At 38.1% G+C, this 20,103-nt stretch overlaps 1 protein-coding gene across 5 annotated transcripts in view; it reads left to right on the forward strand.

The window, feature by feature from the left end:
- KIF13A (kinesin family member 13A) overlaps window positions 1-20,103 on the forward strand; it is a 102,839-nt gene that overhangs the window by 64,200 nt on the left and 18,536 nt on the right. For 2 of the 5 annotated variants that reach the window (XM_063160028.1, XM_063160011.1), the window contains exons 13-26: window positions 640-774; window positions 1,941-2,071; window positions 3,816-3,902; window positions 4,011-4,177; window positions 9,277-9,487; window positions 13,965-14,127; window positions 14,769-14,909; window positions 16,530-16,679; window positions 16,830-16,994; window positions 17,570-17,743; window positions 18,278-18,429; window positions 18,543-18,675; window positions 18,768-18,914; window positions 19,891-19,929. In XM_063160028.1, the coding sequence (XP_063016098.1) occupies window positions 640-774; window positions 1,941-2,071; window positions 3,816-3,902; window positions 4,011-4,177; window positions 9,277-9,487; window positions 13,965-14,127; window positions 14,769-14,909; window positions 16,530-16,679; window positions 16,830-16,994; window positions 17,570-17,743; window positions 18,278-18,429; window positions 18,543-18,675; window positions 18,768-18,914; window positions 19,891-19,929 (1,995 nt within the window). Of the gene's footprint in view, window positions 1-639; window positions 775-1,940; window positions 2,072-3,815; window positions 3,903-4,010; window positions 4,178-5,265; window positions 5,389-9,276; window positions 9,488-13,964; window positions 14,128-14,768; window positions 14,910-16,529; window positions 16,680-16,829; window positions 16,995-17,569; window positions 17,744-18,277; window positions 18,430-18,542; window positions 18,676-18,767; window positions 18,915-19,890; window positions 19,930-20,103 lie in introns of all 5 variants that reach the window. The other 3 variants (XM_063159991.1, XM_063160001.1, XM_063160018.1) reach the window with 3 other exon arrangements.

Consider the following 20,103-nt stretch of genomic DNA (forward strand, 5'->3'; position numbering starts at 1 on the left):
TGCTTCCCTTGCTAGTCCTAATGTTGCAGAAGCATGTTATGGTGCAACCACTGTTAAAATAAATTAAAAAAAACAAAAACAAAAACAAAACAGGGCAAGGGGAAAATCCAAACCTAACCAGCCAAACAAAAAACTCCAACACCCAAACTGTAGCCAAAAAACCCAAAAAGACTGAAAAAGACTCATGTGATCAAGTAAGTGCTTTAGCTGAATTAATAATAAAACAGCAAATGAATAAGCCTAAACTGTGGCATGCTATTTCCTAAATCATCTATGACTGTGATTATCTTTGAAGTAATTGAAACTGAGTTTCATTTTTTACTAACATAAAGACTCAAAGCCACATTGTGTCTCTTAGCTCTATTCAGTTTATTAAACCTATATATGTGTAGGTAAGCCTAATAAATTTAATAGTACTGCTTAATTAAGCTCTACTTTGGGGAGGTCGGTGTTTGAGGATTACATCTAACTTTTTATGGTTAGTGTGCAAATATAAATTCTACTGACCTTATGGTGCCTGACCAGTCTGGTGGTGACATACAGTGTGCATACTTAGCATGTGCATCTTTAGCTTAAGTTGCTCTGTGCTTGTCCCTACATATTGCAGCAGGCAAGATTAATTTATTTTTGTGCTTGCAGGAGAGGCAAAGACAGCTGGAGAGCATGGGAATCTCCCTCGAGTCTTCAGGTATCAAGGTTGGGGATGATAAGTGTTATCTGGTGAACCTGAATGCAGACCCTGCACTCAATGAGCTTCTGGTTTACTATTTAAAGGTAAGGATGTGAACAGGATATTTACACAGAATGAAAGGACACTTGCTTTGAATTTCTAGCTCTAATTTACTCAGAAGAGAGATGTAGGTTTTTTGCTGCAGCAAAATAGGATAAGCCTCCTCCTACTGTTTAGGCTTTTGTTTTCCCTTTGCAGCTCAGCTTCACTGTTTTCCTATTTGATCTCCTGATTGCCAACAGTAGGAAAAATGCTCAGTGTGGACCAGTGTTGAGATCAATTCTAGCTTTTCCAGGCAGGATGTGCCTGACCAGTGGTCTTCTGGCCTGAACTTCAAGTAGGAACTTCATGGTAGATGCTTGTTTTTGTTAGGGAGCTGGGAATTGCTTTAAATATATGAAGAGTTAATAATAAAGAGATAATGATCAGTAGTAATCAGTAAGAATAACATAACCTTCAATGACAGGAAAGCTTATGAGAGAGGGGGTTAAAAAGACACTGTTAAAATTTTACAGAAATGTGTTTTCCCAGTGTCATTAGCTTTCATACCCTTCTGTTTTGCATTTCCCATGCCAGAGTGAAGAAGTGTCAAGTTCAAACCTAGAAGGTTTGTAGGGAAGTGTGAGCTGCTTGTCAATAAGATACGAAAGAGTATTGTGTCTGTTTTTTTAACTACTCTTCTGCTTTGGTAGCTGAAGGAAGACTTGTGTATTTGAACAGTAGCAAATAAAACACAACCTCTCAAACACTAACAAAATAAACCGTTTCAGCAGAACTTAAAATATGACTTGGAATTATGTAGAGCTTAGTATGTTTAGCTGAGTTGCTGTACAGCTGTTTTCTGAAAAGCAGAGAACTCTGCACCTTGTTTTACTATCTATGCTGTTCTCTCAATTATGCCTATATGACATGACTGATTTTCTTCTGGTTTTTGTGTTTATTGTATGCCTGCAGGCATAGTGTGAGAATACTTTTTAATCAGAATTTGTGTGTCAACTGCTTCATTTTGCTTTAGCTAAAACTGTGTGAAGATGAAGTTCAGGGCAGAACAACAGTTTGTGTGTGTCTGTTGCAGTCTTCAGATGTGCTGTGGCACCATTTCTGCTCGACAGACACACAAACTGTGCAGTCTCAGCACTTCAGCTAATATTTTCTTAGTTATGTCAACAATGGTAGTTTGCTTGTCTCTTAGTAACAGCTTGTTTTCTAGGATCACACAAGAGTTGGTGCAGATACCTCTCAGGATATTCAGCTCTTTGGTATAGGAATCCAACCAGAACACTGTGAGATTAATATTGCTTTAGATGGAGAAGTTACACTCACACCAAAAGAAAATGCAAGGTAAGGAAGATCAGCAGCACTTTTCATTGAAGTGGAAATTTGGGTTTTTTTTGACAGATAGTGACTTTCGTGCATTTTTATTTTACACAGACAGAAGTATCTTATGTTCTGACCAATGAGTATTTTCAATGCAGTCGACTTAAAGAGATACTTAGAGGGAAATTCAGCAATTAAAACTAAGATTTCCCTGCACATGTGAACACTCACCCCCCCACTCTGCAGGGCAACAGGCTGTCAGTGGTTTGGCTTGGAATAAACCACCTAAAGAAGGTACTTGGTAGGAGAGAGGGGCCATTGCCTGTATCTTGGGTAGCAATGAGATCCCTGAGATGCTGCTGGCTGTTCTGGCCTGTGTGATGGGATAGTAGCTTGTGTCTTGATGGCAGAGAATAAATGGTGCCTTGTGAGTAGTTCCTGTTGTAAAGTTCAATATTTTGTGAGGAAAAGGTGCTTCAAAGGTCTGAATTCTTTTCTAAATCCTTAATTACTGTTTTGTCTAGTTAATATGCAGGGTAAAGTAATGCTTCACCTTTTGTTTCTACATCTGTATTTTAATAATTTTTCATTCCTGGGGGACTGTGGCTCCTTGGGTGGAATTGTAAATGTCTTTGTCACTTGATCTCCAATAGCATGTGATAAAGCAGTACCTTTGTCCTAGTTAATAGTCATGTGCTTGTCTGAAATTTGAATATCTAAATAATGTACAGATTAGTATCAGAATGAGAAACAGAAGTTTGAGAGACACGTAAAAATCTGATTTCTTTCAGTCTTCCTTTAGTGAAATGCATTTGTATTTTCTTCTGCAGCCTACAGTACAAAATTTCAAACAGATGGCATTCAGGATTGTGGTGATAAAGTTACTGTACTGGAAATCAGTCATTTTGACTGGCAGGAACAAGGGCACATGTCAGTGGAAAAAAACATATTTTGTTTTACTCATGGCTGATCTGCAATGCTTAAGTAACTGTTCTTAAGATAGGAGTATCAACAGAAATTTAGCTACCAGAATTTCATTGCAAAAAGTTTTAAAAAATCTGATTTAAAATGAAATACTTATGTGTTTGTGTTGACTTACATGAGGCTGCTGAAATGAGAGTGCTGCATCTGAAAAGCCTTTTTCATTTCACTGAAGTTTTTTCCCCTTTCAAATAAAATGCTCTGCTTTGTGACTCACACATGCAAAAGTTCAAGAGCTCAATTTTTCTCATTTTGTGATTGAAACTTAAATACAAAGAAATACACTAGTATACCAGATGTTCACAAAAATAGACCCTTGTTAATAATAGAGACTCTATTTGTTGAAAGAATAAAACTTGGATCTAAGAATCTTCTCTTATGCGTGAATGCCGAATCTGTTAACAACATGTTTTACAACTCAGTATTGACAAAGTTGTATCTTGGAGAGCTCTATCAGTAGGATTTGCATACATTTATGTTTGGATTTTATAAGTTTATAAGAAACAGGCAGTGACCCAGTTTGAGAAACAGCCATTTAAAGAAAGCTTTGCAAACAAAATCAACCCTGTCTGTATGTTACTGAAGAGTTGTACCAGCCAAAGGCAGAGGGGAAAGGTGCTAATTCTGACAATACAGATCAGACCAGTAACTTTCCCAGTGATCCTTTCATAAGAACCTAGCTGGTTTGTTACCATATGATACAAGTGACTGTCAGTAGGTGGGAGAAACTGCAACTCTTCAATCTTTTATTTTCAGGATTTCACTGGAGTTGTATTTTTTCTTTCAGATCCTGTGTAAATGGTGCACTGGTATGTTCTGCCACTCAGTTATGGCATGGAGATAGAATATTATGGGGAAACAACCACTTTTTTAGGTAATGGTTGATGTTTACATTCCACCCATTGTATATTCAGCCTATTTTTTTTCCTTTCATTATTTTAGATAATTTTTTTTTATAAACTGAATTTCCATTTTTGCTCAGAATCAATTTACCAAAGAGGAAACGTCGAGATTGGCTGAAAGATCTTGAGAAAGAAACTTCCCTAGGAGAGCATGATCTGGATGCAGCTAGTGAAGCTTCTTCAGAACCAGACTACAACTATGAGTTTGCACAAATGGAAGTTATTATGAAGACACTGAATAGTAATGGTAAGGCAACTGCCAGATAAAAACGTTTTCTTGGATTGTCTAACAAATTCAGCCTGGAACTCAATTTCTGGGTAAAACAAGGAATACACTTGTTCCAGGGGCTTTGGAGGATTTTTGGGATAAGATATTTTACAGAAACAATGTGTGTGCAAATATATATATGAAACATATATAACTATATGTAAAAAAATATGTGCACCTAGGTATAAATACACACACAGGATAGTAGTTGGTTTGTGCCCTGACACAATTTTATTTGTACCTCTACTCTCTTTTATAGTGCAGCTGAGTTGTAACCATATGCCTGTCAAATTATCATCCAAGTTTACTAAGTTCTTGTTTTTGTGAGTTACTGTAGAAAGAAGAGGTGCACCATATATGGCTCAGTTATTTCATCCTCCTTTTTGTATCAAATGTTACTGACACCATTTTAACCTTATTAAAAAAAAATTGAAATGATAACAAAGCAAAAGGCAAATGCCAGCTTGTTTTTCAGCTCTTAATCACTCTTAATATTTCATTTAGTCTTTGTTAAAACAAATTGGTTTTTTGGAACAACACTATAAGATATAATATAGATAAAATAACGGTATGGTGTATGTAAAACAATATGGCTTTTTCATGATTTCCAGAAGGCAAGTCATAGTTCATGTGATATAATAGAGTATAAAGACATGCTGAAAAACTTAGTAAACTACAGAATGCTTTGTACAGATTTTAAATACACAAAATCAGAGAGGCAAATACCTTGGGATTTGGTCCCTGATCAAGAAGACAGAGTAGACGGTGGTTCATTGCTTTCTGTTCTCCTTTCTTCATCTCTTCACAGTGTTTCCATGGTTTGCTATGGTTTGCATGTTGCATTTGCTTTTTATTTCATCTCCTCTTCTTGTTTTACTTTTGTCTGTTTTGCTGTTGAGCACAGCATGATGGTTTCATATGTTTGAAGCTGCAATTCTTTGCAGGTTTTTCTACAGTTTAATTTTTAATGAGGTTGCTTGTGTGAGTTACAGGATCAGGTCACTTAAATTGATATGAAATTGCTGTTTGGTAACAGAAATATTCTCATTACAATTCACCCATACCAGGAGATGAATTTCAGAGGAATCTGCCATCCTGGTGGTCTTCAGTGTTGTCATCCCTTGTGAAGATTCTGTTGCCCGTTTTAAGGCCTCAAACCATCTCATATCTGTGCCAAAACTGGGACAAAGGTTTTGAACTCAATTGGCTTGTGCATGAGGCTGCTGGAAAAGTCTGAAAGCATTAATTGATGCTTGATCTGCTTGTTACTAACTGGAGATTTGACTGAAGTGTATCAGTCTATAATGAGTCAGTGTTCTTTGAACAAGGGGTCACATTTTTTGGTTATCATGTGTTGTTATCCAGCTGATTGAAACAATTCTTCACAACATTCCAAGTGTCTTTACATTTTAGTTCAGTAAGCTTTTCTGATTGTGGTCCAGGCCAGTCTTTGTTTTGGTTGGTTGCTTTCTGTGTCTTGGTCAAGACCTTGCTATTCCTTAAAGCTCTTCCTTCCCTACTGCAGAGCAAGTGTTTGCAGCCATGCATGTCACACTGTTTCAGAAGGGTCATATCCCAATTTCTGCTGCTTCTGCCCACTCCCACACAGGTGTTGCTTAACTAAATTGGTGTAGTTAGTGACAATAGAATGCTGACAAAACAAGTGACTGTGAGGATCATAGCCTGCTCTTTTGATTTGAAGTTAGATAAACAGAACCTAGCAGCACTTTCTCAATGCTAAAATACCTTTTTTCTGATGGGCTTCCAGTTTGTTGTGTAAGAAGTGAAGCAGCTTTGTTACAGTACCATTTATTTATTCTTCCTTAAAATGAAAAATAAGTATGGGTAAGGAGGAAGAAATAACTAAATGACTGAAGACTGTTAATTCTATTACACATATTTTCTGGAGAAGCCCTAAGAGGGGAATGAAGAGATATTTAAAAAATTTGATTAGATAATTATTTTATAATCTTGTACAGATACAGCCCAAAAGCAAGAGGGTTTGGTTTTCCTTTGTTTTGGTTTTTGGATTCCTCCCTCCTGCTGGATTTGTTTGAGAATTATAATCCTCTTTAAATAAATATCCTGGCTTCTCCAGGGTGCAAACACATTTGTTTTTATGGCATGTAACCAGTGCAACAGTGTCACAGACTCCATCCGGCTCCAGAGAACCTCTGAGGAAAATGTGTAACTTTGAAAACTGCTGTAAAGAAAACATCCCAATTCTTTCCTTCCTTCAGCATGTTAACTTTCTTTGTGGGATTCTGTCAGATCAGCTTTGTACTGCTAATTTGTGATGCTGGTCAAACACAGACTGCATCAAAGAAGTTTACTTTATTCTTGTATACTATGCAGCAGTTAAGTAAACAATGTGATTAGGTTAGGCAGCTTCTCATTTTAGAAAACAAAACTGTTACAGCTCAGGGAGAGGATTTTCATAAAACTTAGCAAAGCAGCCTGTGTCATAACCCTCTTCTAGCTTGCTTAGACAAATATACTTGCAAGAAATGTTAGGGAATTTATTTAGCATCAGTGTGACTCGATTAACAGATTCCACATGTGAATTCAGTAACATTGTAGCAAGGTAATAAACGCTGCTCATCCTGTGAAGAAAATACATCTTTGTGTTCTGTGTTAGTAGTCTATGATTTTGCAGGGGATTAACTGCATATGAATATTTTTTTCAGGGTCATTGAACTCTTGTCACATAAATATGTAAAGGATTGGGACTTGGAACTTCTAACGCTGTATGGAATTTGCTGTGTATTTGGCAGGCACTGGGTAGAATCTTCCTTAATTTATTTGACTTTGCATGAGGAATCCAAAATTGTAGAACATGGTGTTTAAATTTAATTTAAACACTGTTGTAGTTCTTTTGAACTGTAAAAAATCTTGACTGTTTATTTCTTCAAATTTTACCTAGATAGTTTATAACTCACTCCATATTTTACTTTTTTCCTATGACAGCCTTAAGGTTTTCTCAGTAAACTCTTTCCAAAGCTAAATAAAGAACTTTTCTAAGACTGTGAATTTACCTTTTGCATTACAAGACAAGCATAATCCACCTTTTTTTCTTTTTTTTTCCCAAGCAGTACAGGATTATGTTGCAATTGGAAAGTTTTATACTATGTTCTTCCATCTTGTTCCAAATATTTATCATGGTGATCATGGTGTAATTTGATCCTATGGTTGTTGTAATCCTGTAAATCTAGGTGGCTGAAAAGTTTACTTTTATTAAAAAAATCTGTTTCTTGAACTCATGCTGCTCTTTGAGCGGTTTAGGAAAGTCTCATCTTAATGAGTCAGCCTTAGATTAATTTCCTGTGTTTGCAAACACAATGGAGGGATTTTAATTTCTTCCATGTCTCTACTCTGTCATCTACATAATACCTGATTTTCTCAATTATTCTTCTATATAACTAAAATTTATTTGGGGAATTATGCAGCAAAGCCCATGTATTTTAAGATAGTTCTGGTGTTATCTGGAGGAGTTAGAAGGATCATGATGGTGGAGATGAACATTAATAACTTGGTTTGTAGTCCAGAATTTTAGAACTTGGTTCAGTCTGGGTTTTGTTTTGTTTTTTTGCACTGTTTAAAAGCTAATAATAGCTAACTTCTTTCTGAGAATGTCATGTACTAAAAAGTAATATTTCTAGTTATTTTAAGGCACTTTTATGAATCAGTAGTTTGCTATTTGGTTGCTATTTATACTGACTGATTTTTAACTTTGTGCTTTATAATTACCATTGTGGTGGTATTTGTGATGCCTTTGTGTGAAGCCAGTGATTTCTTCCCTGAATAATGCCAGGGCCACAGAAGCAGCCTGCAGAAGTGTTTGTTAACACCAAAGGGAAGATGGTTTATAACTAAATCACACAGATGTATTTTTTGGTTTTGTTCAGTTTTTTTTTGAGTGGCACACCTCTAGTTCCAAAATGGGACAGTGTAATTAAATCTAGGTTTATTTTTCTCCCTCCTTTGTAATAGACTGGCATCCTTAAAAATTGCAGCAGCTCTTTTTTAGTTTAATAATGAAATAGAAGGGGTATCACAAACAGTTATTTTAAAGCTGAAGTTCTTTGCATTTGAAAATCCTGCCCTATCATAGAGCTGCAGTATTGCTTCCTCTAGCAGTCGACCACTCCAGCTTTGGAACTCCTCTCTCTTCCTCTTGTGTACAGAATCAGCAATCTCTTGGGTGGTGTGCTGTCACTCAGTTGTCTAAATTGGTCCTCTTGCAAACCACTTTTTTTTTTGCTGTATTTGAGCTTTCAGAGATGTGTGCATGAACCAGGTATATAGACTGGTGGTACATAGAGCTTGCTCTATTAAATGGCTCTTTCAGAGGCACGGGCATGGGACCTAACCCTGGGAACAGACAGAGTAATGTTTCATTCCTTTGAGTGCACTTCAGATTTATCCCTAGCTGACTGACACAAGCAGTTTTTTCAGTATTGAATATCCAAACGGATATTTGTTCTGTGTTGATACCAAGATGAAATGAGGTTTGTAAAGCTCAATGCAGAAGGCCCCCCCAGGACATATTTTGTCTGCCTCAGTGCTGTGCAGCACATTAGTGCAGTGTAATGTGTGACCAGTCAGACCATTTGTTTGTCTAGGTTTTCATCTGCTGCTCTCCAACGTGTTTCATTCTCTGCCAAAACAGAGAAAGTACATTGCTTTTTACTTCCTTAAGTCGTTTCCTCCTCTGGTTAACATCATCTTCCCTTGTGTTGTGCTTTGTTTTCTTATTAATGTGTTTCCTTTTCCATCCTTTTTTTTTTCCTACTGGGATTCTGGAATATATTATAAATACACAGCACTTAAATGTGCAATAGACAAGAGTCTTAACCATTGTTCTAGCCTTTTGCATGCCATTTGTTTTTTAATTTTACTGTGGATTTATCTATTTAATGCAATATTTAGTACATTGGTGTGCAATTTGTGTTTGCAGACTCTGGGGTATGTTGATTGCTGTTACCAACTAAATAATGAGCGTCCTGTAATGCTGAAATGGCATTTTTCTCATGTTTTCTGGGGGGGGGTTCTCTTTTTTTTTCCTTCCCTTCTTTCAGACCCAGTACAAAATGTGGTGCAGATCTTGGAGAAGCAGTACCTGGAGGAGAAGCGGAGCGCTCTGGAGGAGCAGCGGGTGATGTACGAGCGCGAGCTGGAGCTGCTGCGGCAGCAGCTCTCCCCGGAGAGGCAGCACCAGCACGGCAGCGACAGGCTCTCCTACACTGCCCAGGCTGCACAGCAGAAAGTCAACCTCTGGACAGAGGAGAGGTGAGAATACTGGAGTTAAAACAAAGTAGTAAGAACTACAAAGGGTGAAAGATGTGGCTGGAACCTTGCATCCAAAATCAGTAACTCTTTCTGTGGAGTAGATGTGCAGAATAAGATCTGCGCTTCCACCACAGCGTTAGCATTTGTTTAGGGCTGAGTTGGGATGTTTAACATGTGCAAGATTTAACTCACAAAAGACATAAAAATTTCGCTTTTTTGAGCAGTATTATAGGTCGGTCTTCTGTGTGGTTTTTTGGTTTGCTTCTTTATTTTTTTTTTTACTTGAAAACTGCTTATTGAAACGTTTGGCTTAGCAAGTATTGTTTTAGTTCATGAAAGAAAGGAAGGAATTGTGCTGAAAGGTAAATTTGTCAACTAAGACTAAAGAGTCCAGTAAAGAGTATTGTGTTTTGCAAGTATACAATGAGAGCAGTAATACTTTGCAATCAAAGAACCATAAAAAGTACAGAGAATGGGGATCCGTATATGTTTGTACGTTTGTGTTTCTAAACATAAGTCCAGCTTTAGGAGACAATTGCTCTGGTTGAGCTGCTTAGGAAGTTAAAGGCTTGCCATGAGGTGAATTGGCCTCTTTGCAAAGGAATAGCAGGCACCTGAATGCAGCCTTGGTGAAAGACCATCATGAGGTTGGGAACAGTTAAAATGCACTCTAGGAAGATGTGAGCAGAGCACTTTTGACAATGGAAGAAGTTTGTTCTTGGTGTGATTGAGGAGAGAAGGATGCCAGCTCCACGGAGAGAAGTTCAAGGGGCAGCAACTGAGATGATTTAAGTTTTCTGAATACCAGTGAGTATTCTGTCATTGGGCTTATTCATCAGGAAGAATGTCTAGATGTTCTAACAGGTTTCTTGTAAATTTATTTCATCCGTTTCTTTTAAAACAGAAGCTTCCTTATTCACTCAGTGGGTTTTTTTTCTATATGTAGTGAGTTTGAGTGCTCTTTTTTAATGTAATTATTTTTGCTTTATTCTTCACCATTAAAAAACCAAATCAATTTACAAGAGGGATCTAAACCAAGATAGTCAACATTGGTTTGCAGCTTTCAATTGAAAATGTTAGAAATAGAACAGAACAGATCTTGGTTTAGTTTTTGTGCAAGATTTTGTTTTGTAATTTCTGCCCAGTTGAGCCTGGGAAAAAAACCTAAACAAATAGCTAACTGTTGACCAGCAATGACTACAATGTTTTTCATGGCAAGTGTAGGGAGAAGTAGTTCTATGATTCAGCATTAATTTAAATAATTGTTTGCCCCTGTAAAAGCTAAAAACAGAGTCATTGGGAACTGAAATGTAAAATGTCACAGAGTTATGGTTGGGATTTGCAGACCCCTTTAGGCTGCACAAGAGTGAGAAATGTGTTAGCTAGAGGCCTTTCTGTTCAGAACTGCTTTGAGCACAGCAAGGCTATCCAGAAATCACTGATAATGCAGTGCAGTAGCAGAGAAGAGAACTGGGCTTACTGGCAGGGGAGGCGTACCTCTGAAAAGATGCAGCAGAAGGGAAAAGGCAGTAGCAAAAAACTTGCCTGTCCTTGAGAGCTGTGATGAGAAGATGGCAATTGATTCTCTTAAAACTACCCACCATAACCACGTAATCACATAAAAGAGAATCTGGGGTGATATCAAGGCTAGGTGTTCCATCAGCTTGTACTTCTCAGTAGTTGTTAGCTGTTTGTGAGGAGGAGCTGTGCTTTGAATGAGAAGGTTTGCCTCTGAATTTCATGGGTGAATGCTCTACTCTGTATAACTGCTGAACTGTTTGAAGCCTGTACTTTGCTGCATTGTAAAGAAAAGGAGAATGGATTCTCTTTGGAGCAATCCATGAGGAATCTGATAATGTTTTGGTGGCACTGCCATTGAATAAGCAGTTTTCTGGAAGAACTCATTATCATTTTCCTGTCCTCCAGAAGACATATGATATACTTAGATATACTTTTTATTTATTTGTAGTTCTAGAAGAGGTTTCGGCTGCTGAAAAATGGGGGGAAAATGAATCATCTTAAATAAGAAACCAGAAAAAAAATCTTTGAGTGGTTTTTGCTGGGAAAGCATGGTGACATGTTGCTGAGAGGATGTTTACCAGCCAACTGGCCAGAGGGCAAAAAATCCTGGGAAGAATGGGAAGACTGGATGTGAAAAATGTGCAAAAGTTCCAAGAGTCTGGGTTGCAGGGGGATTTGATTGGTGCAGTTTTAGCTGCCTCTCTGTTCCTGTTGCAAATAAAGCTGGGCTCTACTGGATCAGGCAGCAAAATTAATTTGATAGGTATCAAATGTGGACATGAGGCTGTATCTGTCAGATCAGCTGGAACACGTTGCACAGAGGTTATTCCCACTTCCTGCTGACTGTGGAAGGCCAGGTGATACCTGGCCTGGTTTTAAATCCTGTTGGCATAAAGTTAACCCATTGTAACTTCAAACAAATTTTATTTGTTGAGGTGGCAGTGAGTGTCAGTTGTTTCTCCTTGTGTGGCTTAAATGATTATTTCAAGATTTCATGTTCAATGAGTATTTGCTCCAGTTAATACCCTAGTGGAGCTTATGTAACCCTAGTGGTCATATGTTTAATGTAGTGAAAATTAAGAAATCCTGTCTGAAGTCCTTTTTTTCCCTTAACTTTCTGGAAGGATTCTGGCACAGCTGTATGCAGAAAAACGTAACTGTTATAAGAACTGCCCATAATAATTGGTTGAGTTACTTGTAAGGTTGCCTTACAGTCTTAAATCATTTCCTTTCTCAAGAATCTAGCTAAGACTGGTGTGGGAACCTCCCAAAAAACTTCCAAGATGCTGATGTCCCAGAGCTGGTGTCCCAGATTAAGGAAGTGACTGACTGTAGCTGGATCCAATGGCTCTTACAGCACTTACATACAGATAAAAGCTGCCTGCTGTTTCCCAAGTTAGGCAGTTGTTTTACAGTGGTTGTGGGTGTGGTACACTCTCAATATCAAATACTTCCTTGGGATTTAAGTTTTGACTACCTTAATTTGCCATGTGAATCCGGAATTATGACTGTCTGTGGAATGTGTTACTCTTGTGGTCTTGAATTGCTTATTTAATTTTGATAGTCTGGATAACAGAAGCAAGAGGCAGAGAGAAAGGAATTTTTCCACCTAATGCTGGGAGGAGATATGGAGGAAGTTACTAAAAATCCACCCACAATAGTAGCTATTTAAGACCCAATAAAACCCACCACTATTGCAGACCCAGGCTGGGTAGGGGAGAGAGCCAAAGCTGCATGTTTTAGCATATTGAAGGCACTAAAATTCAGGGCTGCTTGCTAACACTGCTGGATGTTTACCACTTTGGTTGTGGTATCAGAGGACTGTCAGAATGTGGTTTGAATTAGCCATTCCTAATGGATTTTTTAGAAAAAGATAACCACTCAACTAGAATTCTGTTGGTGACTGAGGCGTGTTAGCAGCAGGCAAACTTTGCCTGTGTTCATAGGAAGGCGTTTATTCCTCCTACAGTTGTCTATAATTTAATGTGTTTAATAGAAATGAGAAGTGTATTGCTCAACATGTACCATATTTCAGTAGGACTTTGCATAGAAAAGCTAAAAAATCATCCAGGGGAGAGCTGGTGACTGAAATATCCAAAGTTTGATCTTGAGTTTTATAAAAGTGGTGAGACACAGCAAGTGCTGTTGAGATTACAAAGAAGGCTGAATGAGGTTTGCTCAGAGGATAATCATGATAATTTAATCATTTAAAGATGAGAATCCCAGGTGAGGGCATATCTTGGTACACAGGTGTATGTTTGTGTCATAGCAGGTTTGCCAGGTGTTGCGTTAGAGTAGATTTGCTCAGACAGGCCTGAGAAACCTCTATGGAATTTGTCCAGAAACTGAGTGCACAGGCTTTAATCTGTGCTCATTCATCTGTTACTTAAAAGATACCTTGAGTAAATAGGATTTAAGTTTTTTTATTTATATTTTTTTAATGTCTATGCTTGAGTAAGTGGCAAGAGGTTTGTGGTCACTGCCAAGCCCTTGGAGTGATACAAAGCTGTGGCCTGCAGTGAATGCATATTCTAACATTATGGTCTGGGGAAGAGCAGGTTTTATCAGGATGAAATCTCACATGTTGGGACTGGTATATTCTTTGGAACAAGACTCCAGATTAAAGGCAAAGACAGCTGCAATTATTTCATTTCTTGAAAATTTGAAATGTCCTCAAGGCTTTAAACAAATCATCACTGTACCAGCTCCCATATTACTGTGACCTTTTATTTGGGCATCACCGTACTAGACGTGCCTCAGCAGTAATTTGTTTGTTTAATATGTGATCACTGCTTTCCCCCAGTAAAACTGTGTGAGTGTTTTATGTTCACTGACACAGTGCTACTCAGCATTTCCTCTTAAACTTGTTTCAGAAATAGTTAGCATCTCTATTTGCAGCTTTCCAATAATAGAAATAGGTTTCTGTGTATTTTTCATGTTACCTACTGCACCACAGGGATGAATTGTTTCGACAGAGCCTGGCTAAACTTCGAGAGCAAATAGTAAAAGCAAATACTCTGGTGAGAGAAGCAAATTTCTTAGCAGAAGAAATGAGTAAGCTAACAGATTATCAAGTAACACTTCAGATCCCTGCTGAAAACCTCAGTGCCAACAAAAAGGTAATGCTAACAAAGAGTGCTGGAAAATGTAGCTTTGTGGCTAAACTTTGTAGACATATGTAACATTCATCCAGCTTGAGCCAATAAAATGTTAGTTTTGTTAGATTATGCATAGGCAAAATAGAAGTGCTACCTGATTAATATACTGAAAGCGAGTAATTAAGTAAAAATGGCAACAGAGCATTAAGTATGGCTCTTGCTGTTTTCAAGTGTGTGATCAACATATGTGCAATGCAAATGAAGAGACATTTGTGTTCTGTTGCTGCAGAACCTGCATTTTAGTTTTATCTGCAGAAGTTAATGGGTTTTGTTATAGTTTCCTACAATTTTGTGTCTTAAAGGGTTTTACAGTGCTGCTGTAAATATGATAGCAGTTAGGAAAATATACTTGTCCTAAGGGCTTTGATTGAGTGTGTTAATGTTCCTGTGGGAATGGTCATGTTTGAGAAGGATAAAGAGATGTGGATGCTCAGAGATATGTATAGGCCATACAGTGTCTGAGGACAGAAGTAGCATGAGTGGCATGCAGAGAGAAGCTGCATGTTCTGTATTTTATTCCTTTCTAGGAATGCAGTTTGAGTGAAGAGTTAAACTACTACATGCACATTTCCTGCACTGATTGTTTTTTTCTTCTGATTTAGAGGGGTGCAATAGTAAGCGAGCCTGCAATTCAAGTGAGAAGAAAAGGAAAAGGTACTCAAGTGTGGACTATTGAGAAACTAGAGAACAAATTGATTGACATGAGAGACCTCTATCAAGAATGGAAGGAGAAAATTCCTGAGGTAATTTATGTATTCTTGAAATGGATCAAAGATTGAGTTTGTTTTCTTTAAACCCCTTTTAATACGTTATAGACAGCAAGAGCAATGACTTTGTATATGAAAGGATAGGGTACGATTTGGTTTTTTTTTAAAAACCAAAACAAACAAAAACCCAGAACAAAACCAGTATATAATACTAAATATTCAGAATCCTCACACATAATAAAACACAGGTATGTCCTATCTCATTTGTGTTTTCAGATGTTAAGTGTGCTGATGTCAGATATAATTGTGCTGAGGTAGTGACTCACAATGCCACTAAGAGCATATGTTTACCTGGCATGCAGATGACCACCAGCTCTGAATGGAAGCAGCAAGCTCCATTAGAAATACAGTTATTTAGTGTGTCAAAGCTAACAAGGATGCTGCTTAAGGTGCAGAACATAGGAGTGGGATAAAACTTGATTTTAAATTATGAAATATTCTGTAATTTCATTTGTATATTTCCCAGCCTTAAAGCAGGGAAGAAATCAATTGGAGATACTTGGTCTCATCAGCATTTCTGTCAAAACCCAGTGAGGTTTTGTGAGAATTTAAGTAGCACATTAGCCTTGGCAGATAAGCATGAGATTTGCCAAAAACTTGCCTTTTTACTAGAAAGAGATTTGATATTTGGTATTCCAGAAGACATCATCTAAGTATCCAGGTAGAAGTGCATAGGAAATATATCTTATTGTCTACTGGCTGTTAGGAAGCGCCTAAATTACTTGTATCAAGAATCATTCTTAAATATGTTTGAACAACTCTTGTGCCTTTGTTACATGCTTTGGACGGGACAATGGGAATCTCTAAAATCATAACACAGGGGAGGTCAAGCACTTCATCTGTGCCCATTGAAGACAACGATGATTTTGCTGCTGACTTTAGTAAGAACTGATAGCACATATTTGAATACATTATGTCTGCCTGAGCCAGGATCATTCTTTCCATGACCTATGTCGTCCATAATGCATGTGTTCTATGTGCTACATAGAAACACGTAGGTCAAATGCATGTGTTGAAGACAAAAGAGGAGAAGAAGGGAAGGAACTAACAAATTCACTGAGGAGTGCATATTGTGCTAGGAATCTGCATGAATTCTTTGTGGCTGTATGGGGAATGCTGCAGGTGTGATCTCAGCTCTATAGGAGTCATAAGAAAACTTGTTGACTTAAGTAGGAATCATCCTGCACCTTCCCTTTGCCCTTGTGCTGGTAGCAGCCAGACCAGCACAACATGAGGATGGTTTGACTTCTTGTTTAGGAAGTATAAACAGAGCAGAAAAGGTGAAACATCTTGAAATCAATGACTACTGTGACTGCTCATGGTAAAGTCTGCTTTGCCTTGAAATTGCTAAAATATGCAGGCTATCATGTTATGATATCCCTTAGTAAAGAAAGGATTGTATAATGTCTCATCTCAAAGATTTCATTTCAAATTTGTAATATGATTCTAGTCTCTTTCTGCCTGTGTTACAGGAAGGAACAAAGATGGGTAGTGGAGTCATTTTTGTGCCACGATCTTTTAATACTATGAGGTTATTTGATCTCCTGTTCCCACACTGGTGGTTTTGTGACATCTCTTTCATTATCTCTAAAACAGATAAGGAAGCTGATTGGCAAGAGAGGTGATCCTTTCTACGAAGCGCAGGAGAACCACAACTTGATTGGCGTCGCCAACGTGTTTCTGGAGTGCCTTTTCTACGACGTGAAGCTGCAGTACGCCGTGCCCATCATCAGCCAGCAGGGCGAGGTAGGGCCGGGCTGGGTGTGCTGAGAGCTCCTGCAGGACTCTTTGTGCTCCTTAGGGCTTTAGCAAGCAAATGGTGCCTGCTGTCTTGTCCCCCAGTGAATTGAGTGTTTTTCAAGGGGCCTTGTATGTTCTCTGTGTAATTGCCTTCAGGTGGCAGGGCGGCTGCATGTTGAAGTAATGCGTGTCACCGGGTCTGTCCCAGAACGTGTGGTGGAAGCAGATGACTCATCTGAGAACTCCAGTGAGAGTGGGAGTCTGGAAGTCATGGATAACAACGGAGAAATTATTCACAGAGCGAAAAAGCTCTCCTGTAGGGTGAGTGACAACACCTGATGAAGTGTACAGTTTCAAGCCTCTGTAACTATGTAGTCAGTCTGATGTAAAGTACTAGGCTATGTAGACTACTATTGCTGGCTCAAAAGCCCCTGAAAGGACTCCTCTTGTTCCAGCTCAGGGTAGGCCAGTCAGTGGTTTCCAGTGGCTCATTTAATTTGTTTTAGTTTCCAGTAGATGCTGATCTGCACCATAAATACTGGTGTTACAAGGACAATCCTTTACAGACACAGAAAGGGAAACAGTTTTTCCCTGTCACTATCTCCTGTAGTTTGATCATCTAATGTAGTATCTATGGGTGGTGTATGAATTTAATTTCTTCTGTGATAAAGTATTTCATTCTCCACTCGAGCTTATCAGCTTCCCCCAATGAAACATGTACATGGGTAAGGTCCTTATGTCTACATTTCTGTATATACAAAATCATATTTTTAAGGATGTTCCTAAATGGGAGCATCCTTACTATCCTTTAAACCTTCTTCTTGGCTGTTGGTCTTCAATTTGCAGTTGAAGAGGAAACAGTCATATTCATGACAGTATCTATTTTGTCTCCTCAGGTAAAAATAAAAGAGGCAACCGGACTGCCACCCAATCTCTCCAATTTTGTCTTTTGTCAATACACATTTTGGGATCAATGTGAGTCAACAGTAGCAGCACCAGTAGTAGATCCAGATGTGCCTTCACCTCAGAGCAAAGATGCTCATTTTACAGTGACCTTCTCTCACTGTAAAGTAAGTATTTTTATTATGAAACAGTGTTACCAGGAGGATCATATGTTTGAGAGAAACTGTTTAGGGTCTGAGCCTTGTTTTGCTGGGGGAAGAAGGAGGGAGTCAAGTCATATGACTAATGACTTATAGCTATGCTTCAGAATGCCTTAATATTTCACTTCATCACTTCTTCAAAATGTAGCAAAAGGAAAAGATCTTTTGATTAGGGATCTTTAAAATTCAGATGTGAATTTAATGTATGGAGAAATCTATCATTTATATAATGACAGCTGATTATATACTTGTTTGATAAGCTCAGTAGCTTAAAAGAGATCACTGGAGCTGAGACATCACTTTTATGATGAAATGTGGTATGCAGGAGCATGAATTGCTGAGATGATGAGGTTTTACAACTTTCATGTTCAGAGTGAAGCTTTGTGGTGCAAACTGTATGGTTGATCAGGCAGGAAGTTAATTGTTTGTGTCCTTAGAAGAAAGTTCAGGAGATACAATTATTTAATATGATTGAATGTGATTTGTTTTTCTCATTGCTAGGACTATGTGGTGAATGTCACTGAGGAGTTTTTGGAGTTCATTTCAGAAGGAGCTCTTGCTATTGAGGTGTGGGGTCACAGATGTACTGGCAATGGCAGCTCTGTTTGGGAAGTTGATTCTCTTCATGCAAAAACTAGGACACTGAGAGACAGGTACAAATGAATGACAAATGAATGCTTCCATCAACTTGTTGTAAGTTTTGTAATACCTGCAGTGCACAAATACTTTGAGGCAACCATGAGTTTTTATGGGGATATCTTTTTAGATGGAATGAAGTAACTCGAAGAATAGAAATGTGGATTTCCATACAAGAATTGAATGAGATGGGTGAATACACTGCTGTTGAACTCCATCAGGCAAAAGATGTAAACACAGGGGGAATTTTCCAGCTTAGGCAGGTATGTATCTTTTCCTTGCCATCTTATTCATGCTTAAGTTAATTTTTAAATTTTATTCTCAGTTTTTCTCTCCCTGTCAATTTCCTGCTTAGGGTCATTCTCGCAGAGTTCAGGTGACAGTGAAACCCGTGCAGCATTCAGGAACGTTGCCTCTCATGGTGGAAGCAATTCTTTCAGTCTCTGTAGGTGGGGTGACTGCCAGATCAACCAAACTGCAAAGGGGCTTGGACAGTTACCAGGTAAGGCAGTTAATGTCTCAGTTTGGTGTAGTTCTGCTGTTCTAGACCCAGCTCAACACAATTCCAAAAGGGACCTTAGCACACCGGTACACGATATGCAGTTTTACATGTGCTTGAGGTTAGTACAAGTAATGTGAGCCTGTGGTGCTAAACCTGCTTTTTTTTGCTTATAACTCAATTTATGACTGATAAAGTACCAAGTATGGCAGGACAGAAGGAATATGGGAATTGTTTTTACCTTTGTGTAAAGAGGTGATTAATACTAGATGCCTAGTGCTATTAATTTTCCTCCCTTCCATTGAGGAGGGGAAAAGCAAAAAAAAAAAAAAGGAAATTTATTAGAGAAAATTTAGTGAGATACTATTTAGCTTCTCGAAAAGCACCAAGTTGTTATTTGATGAGAATCCAAACCAGTTTTGAAAGGGTTATTTGATAAGAATCAAAGCACTGAATGTGAAAGGGCTATTCAACGTAGCCAAGGAAGTCCTTAAGAAGCATAAATTATTTCAGCTCATACTGGACAAATTCATATTGGAAATAAACCATGATTTTAACAGTGATGGCAAAGAACAAGTGGAATGGGCCACCCAGGGAAGCAAGGTGCCTTTTGAAGAAGGTTTGCATTCAGTTCCACAAATAATTCTAACCTTGGATACAGATGAAACTGTAAAACTTGAGATTAGTGATCTGCTTGCTCAATCATTTTTCTGGCACTGGATCCTGTGGCGATTTTAATTATTTTATTTTTAAAATAAACATATTCACTAATACTCAAATCATTGCTGACCTGCTACAGTGTAATAAAAATTTTTTTTTTCTACCTTTAATAAGACTAGCTATTTGAGTGTTGTAATTTTAACATTTTACAAGTTTGTGGCAGAAATGTTGGTATTCGTGTTTTGGATTATTTGTGTTAATTTCTGTTGAGTGAAATGCATGGGTTTTATGTTTTACAAAATGTATTTTCTCCTACCAGAAGGAGGAGGATGATGGTGGTGATATGGATAGTTACCAGGTATTGCTGCTCTTGCTGTCAATCCTGCGGCATGGGGCACAGCTAATGCTAATGGCCAGCAACTCTCAAATGAGCAAGCAAAAGCGGCTTTGAATACACACGTGCTGTGCATTGTAGAGGCTACCTGGGCTATAAAGCACTGCTATTTCAGTTTACCTTGTGACTTTATACTCT

This window comes from Melospiza melodia, chromosome 1 (assembly GCF_035770615.1).
Source record: "Melospiza melodia melodia isolate bMelMel2 chromosome 1, bMelMel2.pri, whole genome shotgun sequence".
In the NCBI taxonomy this organism is placed as follows: Eukaryota; Metazoa; Chordata; class Aves; order Passeriformes; family Passerellidae; genus Melospiza; species Melospiza melodia.